The sequence below is a fragment of the Pseudophryne corroboree genome, chromosome 4, assembly GCF_028390025.1.
Source record: "Pseudophryne corroboree isolate aPseCor3 chromosome 4, aPseCor3.hap2, whole genome shotgun sequence".
Classification (NCBI taxonomy): Eukaryota; Metazoa; Chordata; class Amphibia; order Anura; family Myobatrachidae; genus Pseudophryne; species Pseudophryne corroboree.
The window spans coordinates 188,748,000-188,772,568 of record NC_086447.1 but is presented as its reverse complement, the minus strand read 5'-3'; the positions used below and the strand labels follow the sequence as shown (position 1 = coordinate 188,772,568).

General features: G+C 47.0%; 1 protein-coding gene across 2 annotated transcripts in view; it reads right to left on the bottom strand.

The window, feature by feature from the left end:
* The window catches only part of LOC134909153 (calcium-binding protein 39), a 99,026-nt gene that overhangs the window by 38,861 nt on the left and 35,596 nt on the right, over nt 1-24,569 (bottom strand). Inside the window, exons 2-3 of one of the 2 annotated variants that reach the window (XM_063915659.1) lie at nt 18,859-18,937; nt 7,955-8,106 (exon numbers count right to left, since the gene is read on the bottom strand). In XM_063915659.1, coding sequence (XP_063771729.1) covers nt 7,955-8,068 — 114 coding nt within the window. In that variant the 5' untranslated portion in view covers nt 8,069-8,106; nt 18,859-18,937. The remainder of the gene's footprint in view (nt 1-7,954; nt 8,107-18,858; nt 18,938-24,569) is intronic. The other variant, XM_063915660.1, reaches the window with a different exon arrangement.

Here is a 24,569-nt window from a genome sequence, read left to right as displayed (position 1 = left end):
ATGAATTAAATGCTGGGCTAGGTTCAAGGCATTGAAGACCGCCCGCAACTCCAGAATATTGATCGAGAGGAGGGACTCCTCCTTAGTCCACTGCCCCTGAAGGGAGTGTTGCTCCAGCACTGCGCCCCAACCTCTTAGACTGGCATCTGTCGTCAACAGGACCCAGTCGGATATCCAGAACGGACGGCCCCTGCACCGTTGCTGGTCCCGGAGCAGCGACAGACGGACCTCCGGAGTCAATGAGATCATGAGACCTGATCCGGTGAGGCAGGCCGTCCCATTTGGCTAGAATCAGCCTCTGGAGAGGGCGAGAGCAAAATTGAGAGTACTCCACCATGTCGAATGCCGACACCATGAGACCCAGCACCTGCATCGCAGAATGTATCGACACTTGCGAACGAGATAGGAAGCAACGAATCCTCTCCTGAAGTTTCAGGACTTTCTCCTGAGACAGGAACAACCGCTGGTTGTGAGTGTCCAATAGTGCTCCCAGATGCACCATGCTCTGAGCAGGGATCAGGGATGACTTCTTCCAGTTGATGAGCCACCCGTGGGCTTGCAGAAACCGGACCGTCACATCTAGCTGACGCAGGAGAAGTTCTGGGGAATTTGCCAGGATTAACAAGTCGTCCAAATACGGTAGTATCCTGACCCCTTGACGGCGGAGTACCACCGTCATCACCGCCATGACTTTTGTAAAGACTCGCGGAGCCATTGTTAAACCAAAAGGTAACGCCCGAAACTGGTAATGGCAGTTGCCAATCCCAAATCTCAGGTATTGCTGATGAGACACTGCTATAGGAATATGCAGGTAAGCATCCTGTATATCCAGGGAGACCATGAAGTCCCCAGGTTCCAAGGCCAGAACTATAGAGCGAAGGGTTTCCACCCGGAACTTGGAAACCTTCACAAACCTGTTCAATGTCTTGAGGTTGAGAATGGGCCGGGAGGACCCATTCGGTTTCGGGACTAGAAACAGCGGAGAATAGTACCCCCGGCCCCTCTGCGCAGGAGGCACCTGTACTACGACTCCTGTATCCAGGAGGGTCTGTACCACCGAATGTAGAGTGTTTGCCTTTGTCTTGTCCAACGGGACATCTGTCTGGCAAAATCGATGAGGGGGTCGGTTTTTGAAGGCTATGGCGTAACCTCGTGTGACGACTTCCCGTACCCACGCATCTGAAGTGGTCTTCAACCATTCCTGGGTATACCCTAGAAACCGGCCCCCCACCCTGGGATCCCCCAGAGGGAGGCCCGCCCCGTCATACGGCAGGCTTATCTGTCTTGGAAGCTGGTTGACGGGCCGCCCAGGCTCTTTTGGGCTTAGGCTCACCAGGTTTGGAAGTGCGGGCCTGCTTGTTGTACGCCTGACCTTTTGCTTTACCTGAAGGACAAAAGGGGCGAAAGGAAGTACCTTTAGCCTTCGACACAGAAGGAGCAGTACTTGGCAGACAGGCAGTTTTGGCAGTAGCCAAGTCAGCCACAATCTTATTTAAATCCTCCCCAAACAGAATATCTCCCTTAAAAGGGAGTACCTCCAGGGTTTTTCTAGAGTCCAGATCCACAGACCAGGATCGCAGCCACAATATCCGGCGAGCCAGGACTGACGTAGTAGAGGCCTTGGCTGCCAGGATACCGGCATCAGAAGCCGCCTCTTTAATACAACGAGAAGCTGTGACAATATAAGACAAGCATTGTCTAGCATGGTCAGAGGAGATTTCAGCATCTAACTCCAAGGCCCATGCTTCAATGGCCTCTGCAGCCCAAGTAGCTGCAATAGTGGGCCTTTGTGCAGCACCCGTGAGGGTGTAAATCGCTTTCAGACAACCCTCCACACGTTTATCCGTAGGCTCTTTTAGAGACGTGACGGTGGTGACCGGCAGAGCTGGGGAAACCACCATCCTAGCCACATGTGAGTCCACTGGAGGAGGCGTTTCCCAATTCTTAGACAGCTCCGGTGCGAGGGGATAGCGAGCCAGCATCTTCTTTTGAGGCACAAACTTTGTACCCGGGTTTTCCCAGGGTTCCTGACGTATGTCAATTAGGTGGTCAGAGTGAGGTAAAATAAGATTTTACACTTACCGGTAAATCTATTTCTCGTAGTCCGTAGAGGATGCTGGGACTCCGTAAGGACCATGGGGAATAGATGGGCTCCGCAGGAGGCCTGGGCACTTTAAGAAAGACTTTGGACTCTGGGTGTGCACTGGCTCCTCCCTCTATGCCCCTCCTCCAGACCCCAGTTAGAGAAACTGTGCCAAGAGGAGATGGACAGTACGAGGAAAGGATTTTTGGGAATCCCAGGGCAAGATTCATACCAGCCACACCGTATAACTTTTGATAACTACCCAGTTAATAGTATGAACAAACAACATAGTCTCGGTCTAAACCGATGAAACTATAACATAACCCTTATGTAAGCAAAAACTATATACAAGTCTTGCAGAAGAAGTCCGCACTTGGGACGGGCGCCCAGCATCCTCTACGGACTACGAGAAATAGATTTACCGGTAAGTGTAAAATCGTATTTTCTCTAACGTCCTAGAGGATGCTGGGGCTCCGTAAGGACCATGGGGATTATACCAAAGCTCCCAAACGGGCGGGAGAGTGCGGATGACTCTGCAGCACCGAATGAGCAAAGGCAAGTTCCTCCTCAGCCAGGGTATCAAACTTGTAGAACTTAGCAAATGTGTTTGAACCCGACCAAGTAGCAGCTCGGCAAAGCTGTAAAGCAGAGACCCCTCGGGCAGCCGCCCAAGAAGAGCCCACCTTCCTTGTGGAATGGGCTTTTACCGATTTAGGATGCGGTAACCCTGCCGCAGAATGAGCTTGCTGAATCGTGTTACAGATCCAGCGCGCAATAGTTTGCTTTGAAGCAGGAGCACCCAGCTTGTTGGGTGCATGCAGGATAAACAGCGAGTCCGTTTTCCTGACTCCAGCCGTCCTGGCTACATAGATTTTCAAAGCCCTGACTACATCCAGTAACTTGGAGTCCTCCAAGTCCCGAGTAGCCGCAGCACCACAATAGGTTGGTTCAAATGAAACGCTGATACCACCTTAGGGAGAAATTGGGGACTAGTCCTCAATTCTGCCCTGTCCATATGGAAGATCAGATAAGGGCTTTTACATGACAAAGCCGCCAATTCTGACACACGCCTAGCCGAAGCTAAGGCCAATAGCATGACCACTTTCCACGTGAGATATTTTAGCTCCACGGTCTTAAGTGGCTCAAACCAGTGGGATTTCAGGAAATCCAACACAACGTTAAGATCCCAAGGTGCCACTGGAGGCACAAAAGGGGGCTGAATATGCAGCACTCCCTTAACAAACGTCTGAACTTCAGGCAGTGAAGCCAGTTCTTTTTGAAAGAAAATAGATAGGGCCGAAATCTGGACCTTTATGGACCCCAATTATAGGCCCATAGTCACTCCTGACTGTAGGAAGTGCAGAAATCGCCCCAGCTGGAATTCCTCTGTTGGGTCCTTCCTGGCCTCACACCAAGCAACATATTTCCGCCATATGCGGTGATAATGATTTGCGGTCACATCCTTCCTAGCTTTTATCAGCGTAGGAATCACGTCATCTGGAATGCCCTTTTCCGTTAGGATACGGCGTTCAACCGCCATGCCGTCAAACGCAGCCGCGGTAAGTCTTGGAACAGACAGGGCCCCTGCTGTAACAGGTCCTGTCTGAGAGGCAGAGGTCATGGGTCCTCTGAGATCATTTCTTGTAGTTCTGGGTACCAAGTTCTTCTTGGCCAATCCGGAACGATGAGTATAGTTCTTACTCCTCTCTTTCTTACTATCCTCAGTACCTTGGGTATGAGAGGAAGAGGAGGGAACACATAAACCGACTGGTACACTCACGGTGTCACTAGTGTGTCCACAGCTATCGCCTGAGGGTCCCTTGACCTGGCGCAATATTTTTTTTAGCTTTTTTTTGAGGCGGGACGCCATCATGTCCACCTGTGGCCGTTCCCAACGGTTTACAATCTGCGTGAAGACTTCTGGATGAAGTGCCCACTCTCCCGGGTGGAGGTCGTGCCTGCTGAGGAAATTTGCTTCCCAGTTGTCCACTCCCGGAATGAACACTGCTGACAGTGCGAGCACGTGATTCTCCGCCCATCGAAGAATCCTTGTGGCTTCTGCCATCGCCATCCTGCTTCTTGTGCCGCCCTGGCGGTTTACATGGGCGACCGCCGTGATGTTGTCTGATTGAATCAGCACTGGTTGGTTTTGAAGCAGGGGCTCTGCTTGACTCAGGGCGTTGTAAATGGCCCTTAGTTCCAGTATATTTATGTGTAGTGAAGTCTCCTGACTTGACCACTGTCCTTAGAAGTTCCTTCCCTGAGTGACTGCCCCCCATCCTCGGAGGCTTGCATCCGTGGTCACCAGGACCCAGTCCTGTATGCCGAATCTGCGGCCCTCGAGAAGATGAGCACTCTGCAGCCACCACAGCAGAGACACCCTGGCCCTTGGGGACAGGGTGATCAACCGATGCATCTGAAGATGCGATCCGGGCCATTTGTCTAACAGATCCCACTGAAAGATCCTTGCATGGAACCTGCCGAAGGGAATTGCTTCGTAAGAAGCCACCATCTATCCCAGGACTCGCGTGCAGTGATGCACCGACACCTGTTTTGGCTTCAGGAGGTCCCTGACCAGAGATGACAATTCATGGGCCTTCTCCACCGGGAGAAACACCTTCTTCTGTTCTGTGTCCAGAATCATGCCCAGGAAAAGCAGACGCATCGCAGGAATCAGCTGCGACTTTGGGATATTCAGAATCCAGCCGTGCTGTTGCAACACTTCCCGAGAAAGTGCTACGCTGACTAACAACTGCTCTCTGGACCTCGCCTTTATAAGGAGATCGTCCAAGTACGGGATAATCATAACTCCCTTCTTTCGAAGGAGTATCATTTCGGCCATTACCTTGGTAAATACTCTCGGTGCCGTGGACAAACCAAACGGCAACATCTGGAATTGGTAATGACAATCCTGTACCACAAACCTGAGGTACTCCTGGTGAGGTGGGTAAATGGGGACATGCAAGTAAGCATCCTTGATGTCCAGCGACACCATAAAATCCCCCTCTTCCAGGCTTGCAATAACCGCCCTGAGCGATTCCATTTTGAACTTGAACTTCCTTATATAAGTGTTCAAGGATTTTAAATTCAGAATAGGTCTCACCGAACCGTCTGGTTTCGGTACCACAAACATTGTGGAATAGTAACCCCGTCCCTGTTGAAGGAGGGGAACCTTGATTATCAACTGCTGGAGGTACAGCTTGTGAATTGCCGCCAGTACTACCTCCCTTTCCCTGGGAGCAGCTGGCAAGGCTGATTTGAGGTAACGGCGAGGGGGAGTCGCCTCTAACTCCAGCTTGTATCCCTGAGATACAATTTGTACAGCCCAGAGATCCACCTGTGAGCGAACCCACTGGTTGCTGAAGTTTCGGAGACGTGCCCCCACCGTCATGCGGTGGACTTAGAGGAAGCGGGGGAGGATTTTTGTTCCTGGGAACTGGCTGCCTGGTGCAGCTTCTTTCCTCTACCCCTGCCTCTGGGCAGAAAGGATGCGCCTCTGACCCGCTTGCCTTTCTGAGGCCGAAAGGACTGTACATGATAATACGGTGCTTTCTTAGGCTGTGAGGGAACCTGAGGTAAAAAAGTTGACTTCCCAGCTGTTGCTGTGGACACGAGGTCCGAGAGACCGTCCCCAAACAATTCCTCACCCTTATAAGGCAAAACCTCCATGTGTCTTTTAGAATCAGCATCACCTGTCCACTGCCGAGTCCATAATACTCTCCTGGCAGAAATGGACATTGCATTAATTCTAGATGCCAGCAGGCAAATGTCCCTCTGTGCATCCCGCATATATAAGACAACGTCTTTTATATGTTCTATGGTTAGCAAAATAGTATCAATGTCGAGGGAATCAATGTTGTCTGACAGGGTATCAGACCATGCTGCTGCAGCACTACACATCCATGCTGAAGCAATAGCAGGTCTCAGTATAGTACCCGAGTGTGTATACACAGACATCAGGATAACTTCCTGCTTTCTATCCGCAGGCTCCTTTAGGGCGGCCGTATCCTGAGACGGTAGTGCCACCTTTTTTTGATAAGCGTGTGAGCGCCTTGTCCACCCTAGGGGATGTTTCCCAACGTTTCCTGTCCGTTGGCGGGAAAGGGTACGCCATCAGTAACCTCTTAGAAATCACTAGTTTCTTATCGGGGGAACTCCACGCTTCCTCATACAATTCATTTAATTCATCAGATGGGGGAAAAGTCACTGGCTGCTTTTTCTCCCCAAACATAATACCCTTCTTGGTAGTAACCGGGTTAACATCAGAAATGTGCAATACATTTTTCATTGCAGTAATTATGCATCGGATGGCTTTTGTAGACTGTGCATTTGTCTCATCCTCATCTACACTGGAGTCAGACTCCGTGTCGACATCTGTGTCTACCATCTGAGCTAGCAGGCGTTTATGAGCCCCTGATGGCCTCTGAGACGCCTGGGCAGGCGCGGGCTGAGATCCCGGCTGTCCCAAGGCTGCTGCGTCATCGAACCTTTTATGTAAGGAGTTGACACTGTCGGTTAAGACCTTCCACATATCCATCCAATCCGGTGTCGGCCCCGTCGGGGGCGACACCACACTTATCTGCCCCTGCTCCGCCTCCACGTAACCCTCCTCATCAAACATGTCGACACAGCCGTACCGACACACCGCAAACACACAGGGAATGCTCTGACTGAGGACAGGACCCCACAAAGTCCTTTGGGGAGACAGAGAGAGAGTATGCCAGCACACACCACAGCGCTATATAACACCGGGATTTACACTATAATGAGTGATTTTTCCCAATAGCTGCTTATTATCCTATTTGCGCCTAAATTTATGTGCCCCCCCCTCTCTTTTTTACCCTTCTTGTACAGGATACTGCAGGGGAGAGCCTGGGGAGCGTCCTTCCAGCGGAGCTGTGAAGAGAAAATGGCGCTGGTGTGCTGAGGAAGAAGGCCCCGCCCCCTCAGCGGTGGGCTTCTCCCGCGTTTTGTATAGCTTAATGGCGGGGGGTTTTACACATATACAGTTTTCCAGACTGTATTATGTGTATATAGTGCCAAAAGGTATTCTTATTGCTGCCCAGGGTTGAAAGGATGCAGCCCTTGCAAAGCAAAATCTGGAAGCTATTGCAGATATACAGTATGATAGAAAGTCTTGTGATTTGATGAGGATGAAGTGGAACCTTTTGGTCTGAATGCAGAGAAACATGTATGGCTCAAATCAAACACTGCATTTAAGCCAGTGAACCCCATTCTCATCACGCAGTACAGTGGTAGCAACATGTTATGGGGATGCATTCAAGCTGGCAATTTAATTATCGACTAAAACTGCTACACAATGCAACAAAACCTCAAATGCTGGAAATGTTTAGTTTCAACAGTACAATGACCAAAAGCACACTGCAATAGGAACACATACTTTCATTTGTATTCTATTTTTTGCAGGGTAATATAATTCTGATCTGCTGAATCTCAGTCATACATTCAGTCATTGTACCTTTGTTTCTTGACATACATGTTCCTGGGATTGGAACCTATGTTTTACCTCCTGATGTAGGGACTTCCTACATATCACCATAGTAGGCATGTTATCTAGCACTGTGTGCATACACTCACAGTAGAACGTGAAAAACTGCCAAGGACATAAGAGAAATTAGGGCTGCAAAAGAAAAAAGCTTATAGAGGCGAAATGTCATTTTCTTTCACTATTACCCGTTTTATTTCTGGTCCCAGCTCCATGTACATAAACTACCAATTCACTTATTAATGGCCATCCCTATAAATTTGCATTCGTTCTGTACTGAATTAGTTGAAATAAACTATATAAAATACTTTATCTGGAAACATTTAATTTGATAGTATCATGCAAAAAGGGCAATGGCATTTTACCTTCTCTGCTTTCTTGTCCGATATGTCCTGTTTCTCCAGTACTGCTATACTTTCCTTCAGATTCTTCACTATGTCTGCAGGAGACTTGTGGGACTTCCCAAAGGGAAATGGCATGTTTGCTAGGATAACACTGCTTTACAATCCTGCACCTCCTGCGGGACAAAACACAGAGACAAGGACATCAGCGGTTTCATGGCATACAGAGACTAGGACATCAGCGGCTGCGTGGCATACAGAGACTAGGACATCAGCGGCTGCATGGCATACAGAGGCTAGGACATCAGCGGCTGCATGGCATACAGAGACTAGGACATCAGCGGCTGCTTGGCATACAGAGACTAGGACATCAGCGGCTGCTTGGCATACAGAGACTAGGACATCAGCGGCTGCTTGGCATACAGAGACTAGGACATCAGCGGCTGCTTGGCATACAGAGACTAGGACATCAGCGGCTTCATGGCATACAGAGACTAGGACATCAGCGGCTGCATGGCATACAGAGCCGGGACATCAGCGGCTGCATGGCATACAGAGCCAGTCCATCAGCGACTGCATGGCATACAGAGCCAGTCCATCAGCGACTGCATGGCATACAGAGCCAGTCCATCAGCGGTTGCATGGCATACAGAGCCAGTCCATCAGCGGTTGCATGGCATACAGAGCCAGTCCATCAGTGGTTGCATGGCATACAGAACCAGTACATCAGTGGATGGAATGGCATACAGAGCCAGTCCATCAGCGGATGGAATGGCATACAGAACCAGTACATCAGTGGATGGAATGGCATACAGAACCAGTACATCAGTGGATGGAATGGCATACAGAACCAGTACATCAGTGGATGGAATGGCATACAGAACCAGTACATCAGTGGATGGAATGGCATACAGAACCAGTACATCAGTGGATGGAATGGCATACAGAGCCAGTACATCAGCATTTGCATGGTATACAGAGCCAGTACACTAACATCTTGTGGCCTTAACGACCATGCTGATTAATGAGGCTAATTTCAAGGTGGGAGTAAAAGCAAGAAAAGCAACTTTATATCTGGAACAAACCATGTTGCAATACGAGGGGTACAAATCTATTTGATTTACATGCAGGGTAAATACTGGCTGCTGTTGCATGTGGCCAAAAATATTAGGCTGCTGTATTTTTACACCTTGATTTAGATTTTAGTTGGGACACACCTCACCCAAATCTCTCTGCACATTTTACCCCCCAGCAGTGCAACAGGGTTTTGCCCATGTGCATAATTACTTTGCTTCCAAATCAAACAGCACCAGAGTTTATTTTATATGTTTATAAGAAATGTAATCCACATCTGCTGCATACCGCAGATTCATACACTGGCTCCCCAGGTCCTCTAGGAATCTAATTCAAGCTACTGGCCATTACCTACAAAGACTGCAAGCACACCTCCTCATACATGTGAAGGCTTGCTACACATGTATGCATTTGTGGCTTTTAAATCTACAGATCCTAGTACGATAGGCTGTACAGATAATGTAGGACACTTCAGCTCTCTGTAAGGGAATGGGACTTTAGTAAGAGTTGCGCTGGATTACCAAGAGAACAATGAATTCTATTGTGGTCTGACTGGTCAACCTTCTAGTGTGTTATGAAAGGATTTTTTTTTATTTTACATTCTAATAGTGATGTCTGTCTCATCCACCCCTGTACTGTAGGACTACCCAACACAACCAATGGGAGATACATCACAATGTGTTAGGTTACCTTCCAGTCTTATCAGCTCCAATTTCATGGTGTGTCCCTTGTTCTAAATCACCTTGTTATTTTAAAACTTGGTCTCCATGAGCTCTACGTACCGTATACCTTTTATATAGTATAGTGTTTTTATATCCTATTTCTATTTTCTTCTCTAAGCTATACATGAAGTGTTTTCTAACAGTAGGCATTCCTAGAACACTGACCCGGATTGTGGAATAAATAAAAGTTTGACAAAAGGACTAGGATTTATTATGGAATAGCATATTAAATTAATTCCTATAATCTAAATAAGCCCTCTACACTGATCTGCTCAGATTTGTCATTTTAGTTGCAAATTTAAAGCAAAACCGCTACATTTGTTTAACATGATCTTCCAAACATCACATCTATGTTGCCTTGGAAACTGTAAGTTGTTTGTAGCAAAAATTCCAAATTTCTTTTTAAATGATCCTGCTGGTTTACACACCACTGAAGCAACACCAGCAAGTATTTGTGTACTACAGTCTACAGTGGTTCTCAAACTCTGTCTTCAAGGCACCCCAACAGTCCAGGTTTTAAGGCTATCCATGGGTAAGCTCAGGTGACTTAATTAGTACCTCAGTCAGTTTGATTATACCAACTGTGCACAAGCACTGTTAGCCTTAAAACCTGGACTGCCAGGGTGCCTTGAGTACCGAAATTTGGGAAAACCTGGTGCAATATTAATACCTTCTCCAATCACCTGGGTTCTACCCACCAGCAGTAATTGGTTAGAAAGTTTAGTTTAACGCCACTGCAAGGGCTACTTTTGGTAATTTTAATACTCTCTAGGATGTGTGTATCTGTACCCATTCACTTGTCTACTTTAAATATGAGAGGTCAGTAACATCTATCCTATAATATTTGCCTATACCATACAATAGTGTATAACTTCAGTCTAATGTAGGCAACCTCTTTGAATTTTCAACAGTAAATACAAAGCAACGACTGTTTTGCAATTTCTCCATTTACTTCAATTTACCCCTTCAGATTTAACCTTATTACTCTGCATCTTGATGGTTTTTTTTACCTTCCTTACTAATGTGTATATATAGGGGGAATTCAATTGTTTTTTGTTGCTCCGTTCAGGCGCATATGCCCCGAGGGCCCACTATCTCTACTCGCCCCCTCCTGAGGGGGCAAGCAGAAACATGTGAAAAGTCAGGCTTTTGCACAATTTCCCTTTCTCGCACAATAGTTTAGACGAGTTTGGTAGCAGCTTTCAAGGCTAATCTCGGTCTATTTAGGTGCGACCAGCATGAAAAATGAGTGGGCGCCAGCACAATTGCACATAACCCGAAGCGAAAGGCGATGTGGCACTCTAAAATAATTTAATCTCCCCCGAAGAACATTTGTAAAGCTGTTATACCATATGTGCAGTTTATTTGAATAATTACATATTTTCTGCACAGACCCATTATATAAATCTAAATTAACAATCACCTAAATCATTTCTAATTCTACTACGACCTATTTTTTTTACCAATATACAATGGTGAAACACTATTAGGTGGACATTAATAAATCTACTACAAACTCTCATTTGTAAGAGAGAAAAATAAGAATTTACTTACCGAAAATTCTATTTCTCGGAGTCCGTAGTGGATGCTGGGGTTCCTGAAAGGACCATGGGGAATAGCGGCTCCGCAGGAGACAGGGCACAAAAGTAAAGCTTTCCGATCAGGTGGTGTGCACTGGCTCCTCCCCCTATGACCCTCCTCCAAGCCAGTTAGGTACTGTGCCCGGACGAGCGTACACAATAAGGGAGGAATTTTGAATCCCGGGTAAGACTCATACCAGCCACACCAATCACACCGTACAACTTGTGATCTAAACCCAGTTAACAGTATGATAACAGCGGAGCCTCTGAAAAGATGGCTCACAACAATAATAACCCGATTTTTGTAACTATGTACAAGTATTGCAGATAATCCGCACTTGGGATGGGCGCCCAGCATCCACTACGGACTCCGAGAAATAGAATTATCGGTAAGTAAATTCTTATTTTCTCTATCGTCCTAGTGGATGCTGGGGTTCCTGAAAGGACCATGGGGATTATACCAAAGCTCCCAAACGGGCGGGAGAGTGCGGATGACTCTGCAGCACCGAATGAGAGAACTCCAGGTCCTCCTTAGCCAGGGTATCAAATTTGTAGGATTTTACAAACGTGTTTGCCCCTGACTAAATAACCGCTCGGCAAAGTTGTAAAGCCGAGACCCCTCGGGCAGCCGCCCAAGATGAGCCCACCTTCCTTGTGGAATGGGCATTTACATATTTTGGCTGTGGCAGGCCTGCCACAGAATGTGCAAGCTGAATTGTATTATACATCCAACTAGCAATAGTCTGCTTAAAAGCAAGAGCACCCAGTTTGTTGGGTGCATACAGGATAATAGCAAGTCAGTTTTCCTGACTCCAGCCGTCCTGGAACCTATATTTTCAGGGCCCTGACAACATCTAGCAACTTGGAGTCCTCCAAGTCCCTAGTAGGTGCAAGGCACCACAATAAGCTGGTTCAGGTGAAACACTGACACCACCTTAGGGAGAGAACTGGGGACGAGTCCGCAGCTCTGCCCTGTCCGAATAGACAAACAAATATGGGCTTTTTTGAGAAAAAAACCACCAATTTGACACTCGCCTGGTCCAGGCCAGGGCCAAGAACATGGTCACTTTTCATGTGAGATGCTTCAAATCCACAGATTTGACTGGTTTTAAACCAATGTGATTTGAAGAATCCCAGAACTACGTTGAGATCCCACAGTGCCACTGGAGGCACAAAAGAGGGTTGTATATGCAATACTCCCTTGACAAAGTTCTGGACTTCAGGAACTGAAGCCAATTCTTTCTGGAAGAAAATTGACAGGGCCGAAATTTGAACCTTAATGGACCCCAATTTGAGGCCCATAGACACTCCTGTTTGCAGGAAATGCAGGAATCGACCGAGTTGAAATTTCTTTGTGGGGCCTTCCTGGCCTCACACCACGCAACATATTTTCGCCACATGTGGTGATAATGTTGTGCGGTCACCTCCTTTCTGGCTTTGACCAGGGTAGGAATGACCTCTTCCGGAATGCCTTTTTCCCTTAGGATCCGGCGTTCCACCGCCATGCCAACAAACGCAGCTGCGGTAAGTCTTGGAACAGACATGGTACTTGCTGAAGCAAGTCCCTTCTTAGCGGCAGAGGCCATAAGACCTCTGTAAACATCTCTTGAAGTTCCGGGTACCAAGTCCTTCTTGGCCAATCCGGAGCCATGAGTATAGTTCTTACTCCTCTACGTCTTATAATTCTCAGCACCTTAGGTATGAGAAGCAGAGGAGGGAACACATACACCTACTGGTACACCCACGGTGTTACCAGAACGTCCACAGCTATTGCCTGAGGGTCTCTTGACCTGGCGCAATGCCTGTCCCGTTTTTTGTTCAGACGGGACGCCATCATGTCCACCTTTGGTATTTCCCAACGGTTTACAATCATGTGGAAAAAACTTCCCGATGAAGTTTCCACTCTCCCGGGTGGAGGTCGTGCCTGCTGAGGAAGTCTGCTTCCCAGTTTCCATTCCCGGGATGAAACACTGCTGACAGTGCTATCACATGATTTTCCGCCCAGCGAAAAGTCCTTGCAGTTTTTGCCATTGCCCTCCTGCTTCTTGTGTCGCCCTGTCTGTTTACGTGGGCGACTGCCGTGATGTTTTTCCCACTGGATCAATACCGGCTGACCTTGAAGCAGAGGTCTTGCTAAGCTTAGAGCATTATAAATTTACCCTTAGCTCCAGTATATTTATGTGGAGAAAAGTCTCCAGACTTGATCACACTCCCTGGAAATTTTTTCCTTGTGTGACTGCTCCCCAGCCTCTCGGGCTGGGCTCCGTGGTCACCAGCATCCAATCCTGAATGCCGAATCTGCGGCCCTCTAGAAGATGAGCACTCTATAACCACCACAGGAGAGACACCCTTGTCCTTGGATATAGGGTTATCCGCTGATGCATCTGAAGATGCGATCCGGACCATTTGTCCAGCAGATCCCACTGAAAAGTTCTTGCGTGAAATCTGCCGAATGGAATTGCTTCGTAGGAAGCCACCATTTTCTACCAGGACCCTTGTGCAATGATGCACTGTTTTTAGGAGGTTCCTGACTAGCTCGGATAACTCCCTGGCTTTCTCTTTCGGGAGAAACACCTTTTTCTGGACTGTGTCCAGAATCATCCCTAGGCACAGCAGACGTGTCGTCGGGATCAGCTGCGATTTTGGAATATTTAGAATCCACCCGTGCTGTTGTAGCAGTATCCGAGATAGTGCTACTCCTACCTCCAACTGTTCCCTGGACTATGCCCTTATCAGGAGATCGTCCAAGTAAGGGATAATTAAAACGCCTTTTCTTCGAAGAAGAATCATCATTTCGGCCATTACCTTAGTAAAGACCCGGGGTGCCGTGGACAATCCAAACGGCAGCGTCTGAAACTGATAGTGACAGTTCTGCACCACGAACCTGAGGTACCCTTAGTGAGAAGGGCAAATTTGGGACATAGAGGTAAGCATCCCTGATGTCCCGGGACACTATATAGTCCCCTTCTTCCTGTTCGTTATCACTGCTCTGAGTGACTCCATCTTGATTTGAACCTTTGTAAGTGTTCAAAATTTTTTTTTTTTTTTAGATTTAGAATAAGTCTCACCTAGCCTTCTGGCTTCAGTACCACAATATAGTGTGGAATAATACCCCTTTTCTTGTAGTAGGAGGGGTAATTTAATTATCACCTGCTGGGAATACAGCTTGTGAATTTTTTCCCATACTGCCTCCTTGTCGGAGGGAGACCTTGGTAAAGCAGACTTCAGGAGCCTGCGAAGTGGAAACGTCTCGACATTCCAATCTGTACCCCTGGGATACTACTTGTAGGATCCAGGGGTCCTGTACGGTCTCAGCGCCATGCTGAGAACTTGTCAGAAGCGGTGGAACGCTTCTGTTCCTGGGAATGGGCTGCCTGCTGCAGTCTTCTTCCCTTTCCTCTATCCCTGGGCAGATATGATCTTATAGGGACGAAAGGACTGAGGCTGAAAAGACGGTGTCTTTTTCTGCAGAGATGTGACTTAGGGTAAAAACGGTGGATTTTCCAGCAGTTGCCGTGGCCACCAGGTCCGATGGACCGACCCCAAATAACTCCTCTTCCTTTATACGGCAATACACCTTTGTGCCGTTTGGAATCTGCATCACCTGACCCCTGTCGTGTCCATAACATCTTCTGGCAGTTATGGACATCGCATTTACTCTTGATGCCAGAGTGCAAATATCCCTCTGTGCATCTCGCATATATAGAAATGCATCCTTTAAATGCTCTATAGTCAATAAAATACTGTCCCTGTCAAGGGTATCAATATTTTTAGTCAGGGAATCCGACCAAGCCACCCCAGCTCTGCACATCCAGGCTGAGGCGATCGCTGGTCGCAGTATAACACCAGTATGTGTGTATATACTTTTTATGATATTTTCCAGCCTCCTGTCAGCTGGTCCTTGAGGACGGCCCTATCTATAGACGGTACCGCCACTTGTTTTGATAAGCGTGTGAGCGCCTTATCCACCCTAAGGGGTGTTTCCCAACGCGCCCTAACTTCTGGCGGGAAAGGGTATACCGCCCATAATTTTCTATCGGGGGGAACCCACGCATCATCACACACTTTATTTAATTTATCCGATTCAGGAAAAACTATGGTAGTTTTTTCACATCCCACATAATACCCTCTTTTGTGGTACTTGTAGTATCAGAAATATGTAACACCTCCTTCATTGCCTTTAACGTGTGGCCCTAATAAGGAATACGTTTGTTTATTCACCGTCGACACTGGATTCAGTGTCCCTGTCTGTGTCTGTGTCGACCGACTAAAGTAAACGGGCGTTTTAAAACCCCTGACGGTGTTTTTGAGACGTCTGGACCGGTACTAATTTCGGCCGTCTCATGTCGTCAACCGACCTTGCAGCGTGTTGACATTATCACGTAATTCCCTAAATAAGCCATCCATTCCGGTGTCGACTCCCTAGAGAGTGACATCACCATTACAGGCAATTTGCTCCGCCTCCTCACCAACATCGTCCTCCTACATGTCGACACACACGTACCGACACACAGCACACACACAGGGAATGCTCTGATAGAGGACAGGACCCACTAGCCCTTTGGAGAGACAGAGGGAGAGTTTGCCAGCACACACCAAAAACGCTATAATTATATAGGGACAACCTTATATAAGTGTTTTCCCTTATAGCATCTTTTTTATATATTTCTAACGCCAAATTAGTGCCCCCCCTCTCTGTTTTAACCCTGTTTCTGTAGTGCAGTGCAGGGGAGAGCCTGGGAGCCTTCCCTCCAGCCTTTCTGTGAGGGAAAATGGCGCTGTGTGCTGAGGAGATAGGCCCCGCCCCTTTTTCGGCGGCCTCGTCTCCCGCTCTTAACGGATTCTGGCAGGGGTTAAATATCTCCATATAGCCTCCGGAGGCTATATGTGAGGTATTTTTAGCCAAAATAGGTTTTCATTTGCCTCCCAGGGCGCCCCCCTCCCAGCGCCCTGCACCCTCAGTGACTGCCGTGTGAAGTGTGCTGAGAGGAAAATGGCGCACAGCTGCAGTGCTGTGCGCTACCTTTAGAAGACTGAGGAGTCTTCTGCCGCCGATTCTGGACCTCTTCTTATTTCAGCATCTGCAAGGGGGCCGGCGGCAAGGCTCCGGTGACCATCCAGGCTGTACCTGTGATCGTCCCTCTGGAGCTGATGTCCAGTAGCCAAGAAGCCAATCCATCCTGCACGCAGGTGAGTTCACTTCTTCTCCCCTAAGTCCCTCGTTGCAGTGATCCTGTTGCCAGCAGGACTCACTGTAAAATAAAAAACCTAAGCTAAACTTTTCTAAGCAGCTCTTTAGGAGAGCCACCTAGATTGCACCCTTCTCGGCCGGGCACAAAAATCTAACTGGCTTGGAGGAGGGTCATAGGGGGAGGAGCCAGTGCACACCACCTGATCGGAAAGCTTTACTTTTGTGCCCTGTCTCCTGCGGAGCCGCTATTCCCCATGGTCCTTTCAGGAACCCCAGCATCCACTAGGACGATAGAGAAATTAGGATTCTACCATGTGTGTTTGTTTCCCTAATTAACTGCTTGAGAGCAGCCCCACGAAAGGCAACACTCAGCTGACAACCAAAGAGATTCCAGTCTACTAAGGCATACTGACATAACCAGTAATTACCGGCGTACGTCATTGGTATCTGGGGTATTTAGTTATTTTGTCATCCTATCCCCCCCTTCCCCCCCCCCCCCCCCCAGAGTTGTCCATATAATTACAATCCTCTGTGCAGTGCCTTATGTTAAAGTTTCCACTTTCTATTCTGTACATATAAAGCAACGGCAACTGCCTTTTCTTCCTACCGTCTCTTACAGGATATAACAAAGAATAAACATGAGCTAGACATGGTTCTCAGTATAGCATGACTCAGTTAAAAGCTACGAGATGTACAGTAACTGGGCATAGTTTGTTTTCAAGACTAAATATGTGTACAGATAAGATTCACACCTTGTCCCTCACTTGTCAATACAAGTACAAATTTCCTTGTCTCTAAGGAGGAATGGGGATAACTTTTTCAGCTGTCTAAATGACCTCTAATGAATATAATTAGGAATGAATATTCCTTAGAATACATTTTTCCTCTAGTAAATGGCACGTTGATAGTAGTGTACTATGCAAGTCACATTAAAGGACATTAAACAGTGCCTGCATATTGTGCATTGTATACATCACTATGGCCAAGACCCACATTAAAGGAACGCACGATCAGCACCTGAGAGTAGATAACAGTCAGTCACTTGCTGAAAGAATACACATGGCTGAAAAGCAGAGAGCTGCAAGAGACTAGTAGTTGCTGCCGCTCAGCCATAGGCAGTAACCAAAGGATCCCCACAGTAATAAGATATAATGTTAATACGGCACACTTCTTAATAACCATTTGGTAGGATATAAATATATCTCAGGTCTTCAATTAAAATAAAGTAAACTCCTTAACCAATAATCCTGTACTGACTGGAGCTGGTTCTAACGGAACCCAGATCACTGATCAGCTGACAATTTGAGGAAAGAAGGGTAGGGATATACATTATAACTATTATTATTATTACTACGGTGCAGCAACCGCAGTCTGAAAGGAAACAAGGTTCAATTCCAGTTTTCTGCTGTAAAATTTTACACAAGTCACTCAGACCACCGTTGCTACCAATTTAATATAAAATGAAACTCAATACGCACCCGCGTACCATTCACTTCTATGGAAAAGCCGCAGCTGCAAATGGATTGCAGCCTCCTCGCGGGAGCAGCCGCAGCTTCCCCATATTGCGAATGGATCACGGGTGCAATCATACGCTCGCACCCGCGAATCTCATAAATCGGCAGTTGCGCTGAGTACACTACACAGCAAGGTTGTAACAGGACACATCTGTATATATGAATTACATATGAAAACTACTCATTCCACAGTAAATTTATATAGTTTAAATTAAGTTACAAAATTAGGTTTATTTAGGTTTTAACAGTCAAAATAGGTAATTTTAGGTACTAACACACAGATTAAGTAACTTTAGGTCCTGTAGACATTAAAGGGGGTATTCAATTAGCACTGGAAAGCTCGGAGCAGTTGAATTCGCCCCCCCTGCCTATTCAATTGCAGGCCGTTTTCGCCCATTTTTAACCAATGCCGTTTCACCTTTTTTTTTTTGTGTGTGAAAAGGCATTGGTGAAAAATGCCTCAAAATCGGTGAAAACGGCACTCGTTTTCGCTGGCGCAGGTGAGAAAACATGTGGATTCGGCACATGTTTTTCATTACTGCTGAATTTTCACCTAGGCGAAAAAACAGCCCTGTTATTGAATAGGGTGAATCCCCATTCACCCTAAAAATAGCAAAGAGTCCTGTTTCTTCACAAAGGCGAAAAAAACGTACCCAATTGAATACCCTAAGTATGTTATTCTAATCCTTTTCCATTACAAGGAGTAAGTTAGAACCTAAGAATACAGGGCTTACTCATTAATGTATAGAATTAGGGAGTACAAGAATTGAAAATAAATGGATTACCTTTGGATTTAAGATGACATTATTGGGCATAATATTGAAGGCTAAATTACATGCATGTTTACCTGTAGGGATACTTAATGTCTCCCAATTTTTGAGTGGGCAGCCAGTCTCGGCAAATCTCAAAATAAGGGTGTTGAAAATCTGCAAAACACAAAACAAAAATAATTTACAGGCAGTTCCTAATTTTATTCGATTTAGCAGATTTACACGGCTAAACTCAGTGCTTTTGAGCGAGTCAAAAGTAATGTGTGCCCGATCGGAGTAACAAATGAATGGCTTGACGGGCACCCGATAAAACGATTTAATTTCCCCCTATATTATCAGCCACATGGACTGGAGTCAGTTTTGACAGAAAACCCACAAAAAATCTATGGGAAGCAGGGAAAATTCTACAGAGTTGTTGGCAGGCGGCTAGAACGTGGCAACACGCAGCCATCGCTCAAAACTGAATCTCCAGAAAAACACAACAAATGAATCACTAATGCCACCAATACGCAGACCCAGAGCTGGCACAGATGAAATAAGAAAACATTCAGCATATTTAGAAATGAGGCAACAACCTAGTTCAGGTCACAAAGAGGAATACAAGTGCCTGTCCTTTACCAAAGCCATTTATATGAGATAAACCCACTTTAACAAACATAGGAGGGTTGTGCAACTTCAATTGCTTACTCTGCCACCAGATACATCCATCTATAGATTGTAGAGCACAGCTAAACGTTAATGGCAAGTTACTCTGGTATACGTTTAATGTGCCGGCTGTCGGGATCCTGGTGGTCAGAATACAGCTGGAATACCGGCGCTACAGTACTATTCCGACTCGTATATAAAAAACCATCAGCCCAAAACACCTGGAACCATGACTCATCGGACCACACCACATGTTGCCAGCACTCCAGGGTCCAATTAGTCACAAGCCCAGGTGAGGTGCTGTGTCTGGTGTTGTAGATTTAACAGGGGCACTCTGGTGGATCTTCTGCTACCAGATCTCATGGAAGCTAAAGAACGCTGCACTGATCTGCTGGATAAGAGACTTGTAAAATTGTGCTACAGTAGCTCTTATCTGGGATTGGACCAGATGAGCTAGCCATCACTCCACACATGCATCAATGAGCCTTGGGTGTCCATGATCCGGTCGCAGGTTCACCAGTTGACCTTCCTTGGACCATTTTTGGTATGTACTAACCACTGCATACTGGGTACACCCCACAAGACCTGGCAATTTGAAGATAGTCTGACTCAATCGAGCCATCACAATTTGGTACTTGTCAAAGTTGCTCAGATCCTTATTCTTGCCCATTTTTCCTGCTTCCAACACATCAACTTCAAGAACTGAGCTGCTCACTTGCTGCCTAATATATCCCACCCCTTGACAGGTACCATTGTAATGAGATACTCACTTCACTTATCAGTGGTTTTAATGTTATGCATTCATAGATAGACATCACATTTTTTTACATATATCAGGTCTACGTCTGGTAGGTCCCACTTGTCCCCTAGGAGTTGAAACACCTCCATATGAAGGCTCCACTCTCCGGCGTGTACGTCCTGACGATTGAGGAAATCCGCTTCCCAGTTGAGGACACCCGGAATGAACACTGCCGATATTGCTGGCAGATGGCGTTCCGCCAACTGAAGAATTCTGGAAACTTCCATCATTGCTTTTTGCTTCAAGTGCCGCCTTTGACGATTTATGTACGCCACCACGCTGGTGTTGTCCGACTGTACTTGAAAAAGGCCTGTTCCTTAACAGAGGCAGGGCTAGTGTTAAGGCACTGAACACTGCCCGCAGTTCCAGAATGTTGATGGGGAGGAGAGACTCCTCCTTGGTCCAGCGACCCTGGATAGTGTGTTGCTCGAACACCGCGCCCCATCCCCGCAGACTGGCGTCTGTCGTCAGGAGGACCCAGTGGGGATTCCAGAAGGGATGGCCCCTGCTCAACTGTTGATCCTGGAGCCACCAGGACAGGGATAAGCAGACCTCCGAAGTCAGGACCATCATTTGAGACCTGAGCCGCTGAGGCAGACCATCCCCCTTGGATAGGATTAACCGTTGGAGAGGGCGAGAATGGAACTGAGCATACTCCACCATGTCGAAAGTCGACACCATCAGGCCTAGTACTTACATCGCCGAGTGAATAGACACTTTTTGGCGAGAGAGGAAGTATCTGATCCTGTCCTGAAGCCTCAGGACCTTCTCTGGAGACAGAAACAGCCTCTGGCTGTGCGTATCCAGCAGGGCCCCCAGGTGCACCATGCGCCGCGCAGAGACTAGGGAGGACTTTTTCCAATTGATAAGCCATCCGTGGGCTGTGAGGAATTGCACCGTCAGCTGGAGATGACTCGTCCAGATACGGCAGGATCCTGATTCCCTGTTGACGGAGATAAGCTGTCATCACGGCCATCACCTTGTTGAAAATCCGAGGGGCCGTAGTCAGTCCAAATGGCAGAGCCCTGAATTGATCATGCAGGTTGCCAATAGCAAACTGCAGATATTGCTGATGCGAAATGGCAATAGGTATATGCAGGTAAGAATCCTGTATATCCAGGAATACCATGTAGTCCCCAGGTTCCATGGCCAGTGCAATGGAGCGCAGTGTTTCCATACGGAACTTGGAAACTCTCACAAACTTGTTCAGTGACTTGAGGTTGAGAATAGGCCGGAAAGACCCATTGGGTTTCGGTACTAAAAACAGGGTCGAGTAGCAGCCCCTCCCTGTTTGGGAGATCGGCATCGGCACCACCACTCCTGTCTCCAGGAGGGATTGGACAACCAAGTGTAGAGCTTGCGCCTTCAAGGGGTCCGAAGGGATGACCGTTGCGCAGAACTGGCGAGGGGGACGGCTCTTGAAAGAGACCGCGTACCCGTGAGAGACAACTTCCTGCACCCACGCGTCTGAAGTGGTTCTTAACCAGACCTGGGTGAACTGCCCGCCCCTTCATGCTGCAGGCTTTTCCGGCTTGGAAGCAGGTTGATGGGCAGCCAAGGATTGTTTAGATTTGGGCTTACCGGTCTTGGAAGTATGAGGCTTGCTCGAGTACTCCTGACCCTTTGATTTACCTGAGGTCCGAAAGGAACGAAAAGTAGTACTTTTAGCTTTCGGAGCAGAAGGAGCAGTATTAGGAAGGCACGCAGTCTTAGCATAGGCTAAGTCAGTCACGATCTTATTAAGATCTTCTCCAAAAAGGATGTGTCCCTTAAAAGGGAGCACCTCCAGATTCTTCTTAGAATCTAGGTCCACCTTCCAGGGCCGCAACCATAGAATCCGGCGAGCCAAAATAGACGTAGTGGACGCTAGAATACCTGACTCAGAGGACGCCTCTTCAATAAATGGGAGGCGGTGGTAATATGAGACAGACACTGTTTGACAATGTCAGAAATATCCTGAGGTAGCTATTCCTCCAGTACCTGGACCCATGCATCAATAGCTTTTGCAGCCCAGGAGGCCGCAATAGTGGGCCTGTGAACTGCCCCAGTTAGATGAGCGTGTGGAGGGATGCCTGAAGTGTATTTATTCCCTGTCGACTCCTTCAGGGAGGTGACAGTGGTGACAGGCAGAGAAGAGGATACATGCGACATGCAAGTCGACCGGCGGTGGAGTTTCCCACTTGTTAGTTAACTCCGCAGGGATAGGAAAACGAGCCAATATTTTCTTGGATAGGGCAAACTTCTTTCCTGGAGAGACCCAAGCCTCTTGACGTATGTCAATTAAAAGGTCAGAGTGAGGAAAAACTACCTTTGCCACCTTCTGACGCTTGAATTTATCAGGCTTTTTTGATGCTGTAGTGGGATCAGCTTCATCATAAAATCTGGAGAACCATTTTGATAGCTTCCACTAATTCAGGGACATCAACCTGAGGTACACGCTCCCCATCAGAGTCCGCTAAGTCAGAATCAGTCGGATCAGTATAGGCCCCATCTTCATCAAAAGAAGTATCTGAAACATGAGTGGATTGAGATGAGTTAATCACATGTTTAGAGGACCCTTTAGCCCCAGAGGGCTGAGATGTAGACTTCTGTTTAACCAAGGATTTATTCAAAACCTGTATCTGGTTAGATAGTGTGTCCGCCCAAGGCAGGTTAGCTACAGGGACAATTTGTGGCTGCAATGGCACAGGCAGTCCCACAGGGGGTGTAAGACGTGTTACCAAAGTATTTAACATACAAGAAAAGGTGGCCCACGGTGGCTCTTGGTTGGCCACGGGGGCCACAGGTGGAGTGGGAAATGTAAGGGACCCAGTACCCACATACCCAGCAGCAGGTTCCCCTCTCTGTAAATCTGTGGAAGCAGCACTACCTGATGCAGGAGCGTCCACGGAATTCACGCCCTGTGTGGCAGACATTATGAGGAATGTAGCCGTGGAGCACAGAGTACAATATAGCCAAACAATAGTAATACCGCAATCCCCTGATTTATGTGCTAATAAAAGCAGGACACAAACATAGAAATGAATCGGTATGGGGTGACTGAAAATACACTGAGATGTATAGACTGTGTAGCACTGTCAAAGTCAGAAAAATATCTCTATGCACACTACCATATTTGCACCTCACACAGGTCCGTGCTGCGCATGCGTACGCTCTCCCGTACGTGCGCATACTCACAGTCGCGGGCACCCGCAGGCGCATGGTATGCGTATTTACGGTAGAGTTTATGCGATCGTAGCGTGTGGACTCAATCATTACATATTTTCACTAATAATGTATTTTGTAGATCATGGTCCCTTTGATAGATTCTGAAAGTTTGGTTAATATAGAATGTTCATGAACAGAGAAATCCCTCTTTGTTTGATACGAAGGGTCAGACAGGAGTAATACAGTTGTGTTTAGTATCCATCGGAAGAATATTTAATTAGAAATATTCCGGTGTTGGTTTGAAGCAGATCAATCGCTCGTGCGAATAGTTATGGACATAAGAAGTTTATGAACATTTACTTTATTTGCACTTTATTACCCATGCGGCGGGAAACCCAGTTTCCCTCCCACCTGAGCAGTTGGAAATAGTCACAGCCCACCTGTATAGCCAACCTATGACCTTTTGTTATAATGCGAAGCCGAATTCCTGTGTCCAATGAACAATGAGATTGTAGGGACCATTGAATTGTATTGTGTGTGGGGCATAAATAGGCAGGCCGACCGTATCCAGTTCACTCTCTTCAACGGTTCTCATTGCTGATAATCGGGAGCTGGATATCGAGGCGCATGCGATCGTTCCCCTTATGCGTAAGTTTTCTCCGTAATCATATTGTCTTACTGTGAGCCATCTCTCTCTCTCTATCTCTCACTCTCTCTCTATCTCTCTCGTATTTTCCTTTAAATTGTATTGTATTGTATTTCCTGTGTAGTTATCTGGTTAGTTGGTTTATGTTATATTGTAGTGTATCATTTGTACTGTGATTCCTTTTGCAAGTATAATAGTTATAATACATATAATAGGTTTTGGACCCTAAGCCCAGGTATCTGTGTATTCTTTATAGTGTTAAGTATTCTCTGAGCGTCGGTGACGCTCAAGCAGCTTTGTAGTTAATCAGGTTACACCAGGTTGCACTTACACTCTGTCTCCACACTAAGGTATACTGTGTATCTCATTGTTAAAGGTATAGATATAAAGGTTTTAACGTTGTAAGCGTCTGCACCACTGGTGATCTCCTCGTGGTCCCGAGCGTACGCTACGCTATAGCGAATCATTACGTTAGTCGGCAGCCAATAGCGTGCCTGCCTGTGATCACTGGGCCGTAAGCGAACGTGACGCTTGAGCGACTCGACTACGGT